The sequence below is a fragment of the Artemia franciscana genome, chromosome 15 (assembly GCF_032884065.1).
Source record: "Artemia franciscana chromosome 15, ASM3288406v1, whole genome shotgun sequence".
Lineage (NCBI taxonomy): Eukaryota > Metazoa > Arthropoda > Branchiopoda > Anostraca > Artemiidae > Artemia > Artemia franciscana.
The window spans coordinates 7022136-7024854 of record NC_088877.1 but is presented as its reverse complement, the minus strand read 5'-3'; the positions used below and the strand labels follow the sequence as shown (position 1 = coordinate 7024854).

Genomic DNA, 2719 nt, shown 5'->3' with positions numbered 1-2719 from the left:
AAGCGGTATCTTCCGCCAATGAATACTTGAGTACTTTTTAAATATAAATTTTCAATTTTAGCATGGGATTTTCGAGTTCATCAGTTCACTTAATCACGACCTTAACATTTCGATTGACATGGCCGTGAAAAATTAATGGTATGAAAAGGGAAAAAACTTATGTATAGAACAGTATTAGGGAATCAGGACCTTCAAAATTTTATTAGAAAACAAATTCTCAAATTACCTCTGTTATTAAAAAAAGACAAAAAAAGAAAAACACAAAAAAAAACATTATGCAATAGCTTTGAGCTCAAAGTCAGAATTGATTGCTTATGATTCTACTCTTCTGGGAGCTCAATACAGCTATGAACTTCAGAGAACCTTGCTTCTTAATATACACAAGCATCTTTTCATTGGCAAAGAATTCGACTGCACATTTAAAAATTAACTAAGAAAAATAAACGAAGAAAATACACCCATTATTCAATATTAGCATTTTCCTCATTTTTCACATCTTTTTTCTCCATTGTATGAGTCAACATTGCCATAACGGATTCAAGTTTTTGAATAAAATTCTTTCCGTCAACTTGGTCCAAATCAACTTCCTCAAAATTTGTCTGCACTAACGTCCAAAAACTGTCTTTAGAAAACGATGACTTATAATCGTCATTCGATGGATATTTTGCAATGAATACCTGTGGCTGAGCAGATTGTGGTCCACATTTGACTGCTATAACCCTATTTCCAAAAGGTGATTCTAGCAAACAAGCAGGCGGATTTGCCAACGGTTCTGGGGTTCCATGGCCAACGTTCTGAGTAGAGCCCAGAACTTGCCAACTTAAGAACCTTGCTAAGCACTGGGCTACGGTTAAATGGTGTTGGCCTACTTGTACCAAAATCAAATCACGTAGTTCTTGCGACTCATAAGATAGCATGTGAAGCTTGCCATCTCGAGTAATACATTTTATGGAAGTCTCACTCACATGAAGAACGAGGGTTGTCCGCCAAAGCGAGTCATAACCATGAGTAGCAATGCTAATTTTTACAGTAGACAAAATAGGACTATTTATTATGTTCCAGTGGGATGAAATGCAAGGGTCTTTAATATCTTTGGCAAGATTATCAATTAAAAAAGCTGCACGCGTTCGCATCACAATATGCTGACCTTGTTTAACAATTTTCTCTAAGATAGTCTCTTCTTTCACAATATCAAGCAGTGACTGATAGTCAGCTCCAGCTGGTCCAGCTATTCTTCTCTTTTTCCTTGGTCCCATTGGTGCTGAACTCGGATGAGGCGCAGGAGGACCTAAATTCATTTGGTGAGCTTGCAGTAAAGCTTGATGCATACTATGCTCGAGAATAACTTCATGTTCTCCGCGACCAATTGACGGCATCATGTTAGTTCTATCGCCAGCAGATTCATCTGTATTGTGGACAAGAGATATAACAAGATGAATACCAGGAAACAGGGATACAACAATCTTGTTTTCGACAACAAAAGGAGGGACTTGAGCTTGTAGAAAAACTGCTTCCCTGGCTAAGCGGGCAAATAGCTCTTTACAAAACAGGACATTCTGTGCGGCTTCTAAAATTCTTTGCCAGGGGTGATCTGCGGTGGGTGGCAAGTTACTCATTCCAATTCTTCTACCACCTGAAGAGGTCAATTGAACTACATTCAAACTATCTTGGTCTTTCTGGATTGTGACTTGTACATAAGCATGTCCCCTTAATTCAACAGGGATAGTTATTCGAAGAGAAGATACTTCAAAAATTCCGTTTTGAATAAAGTTGATAGATTCACCTCCTCCTTCCTCAGCTTTAGCAACTTCAAATGTTCCAATCTGTCGAACACGAGATCCAACTGATTTATAGCTTAAATCTCCAAGGATAGAGGCTTTTGGGGCAGTCCCGATAGTACTTGTGCTACTTAACTTTTTCAACCTCCAGTGAAGACGCAGCTTCGCCAAGTCAGCGTGAAATTGTTGTTGAGATCCTGATTCTCGAACAGATTCACGAACTCTCAATCTTTCAGCTCCATTTATAAGCAATGTAGAGGCTGCGGTGAGGCCACGCTTCTTAGCTAAGAGCTGGGCATATGGTCTATTTTCGGTAGATTCTTGCTGCACAGGGTCAAATACCAAATACGTTTTTTGCTTAGCAATTTGCAGCACATCATGTAGAACTGAGATCTCAGCAAAAGATGCGTTTATTTTTGCCTTTACTGAGTCCCAATGATGAGATGGTAGTAGTGGAGGTGCTGGCTGACTATCTTCTTCATCCTCCGCTTTTTCAGCTGTCTCGGCAGCTACGGACCAGTCAACTTTTGACGCAAGTTTAGCCAGAGTCTCAGACAGACTTGGCGGCGCTTGATAGATTTCTTCACCAGTAAATGTGATTTCCTGAATCGTATACTCTGATGGTACTTCAACGTGAACATTGACGGACGAAACATTTTCATCCATTTGAGACCGACTGAAATGAATATCCAGATTTTAGTTGTTGCGAAATAACAGAAGATACTGTTGAAAGAGAAAGTAAAAACAAATCCGCACAACAACGCACTAAACAGATTTTGCTCAAACATAAAGCATTAACACAGCAAGTAAAGTTGCAATTTTTTAACAATAACACACATATTTGTTCATAGAGCTTGTAGTATCAAATTGTATGTAAGGTGCGACTCAACTGAAACTCTGAAAAAGGAAATTTTGCTCCTTTTCATAAAAATTTGATACTT

General features: G+C 38.7%; 1 protein-coding gene across 1 annotated transcript; it reads right to left on the bottom strand.

Annotated features, from left to right (window-relative positions):
* Positions 1–461: 461 nt before the first annotated feature.
* Positions 462–2444, bottom strand: LOC136036657 (mediator of RNA polymerase II transcription subunit 17-like). The gene has a single exon (XM_065718958.1). It carries the CDS (start codon positions 2442–2444, stop codon positions 462–464), a length of 1983 nt encoding a protein of 660 aa, XP_065575030.1.
* Between the last annotated feature and the right edge of the window lie 275 nt (positions 2445–2719).

Excerpts from the sequence above, each read along its gene's own strand:
- LOC136036657 (XM_065718958.1), bottom strand. The coding sequence starts at position 2,444 with ATGGATGAAAATGTTTCGTCCGTCAATGTTCACGTTGAAGTACCATCA.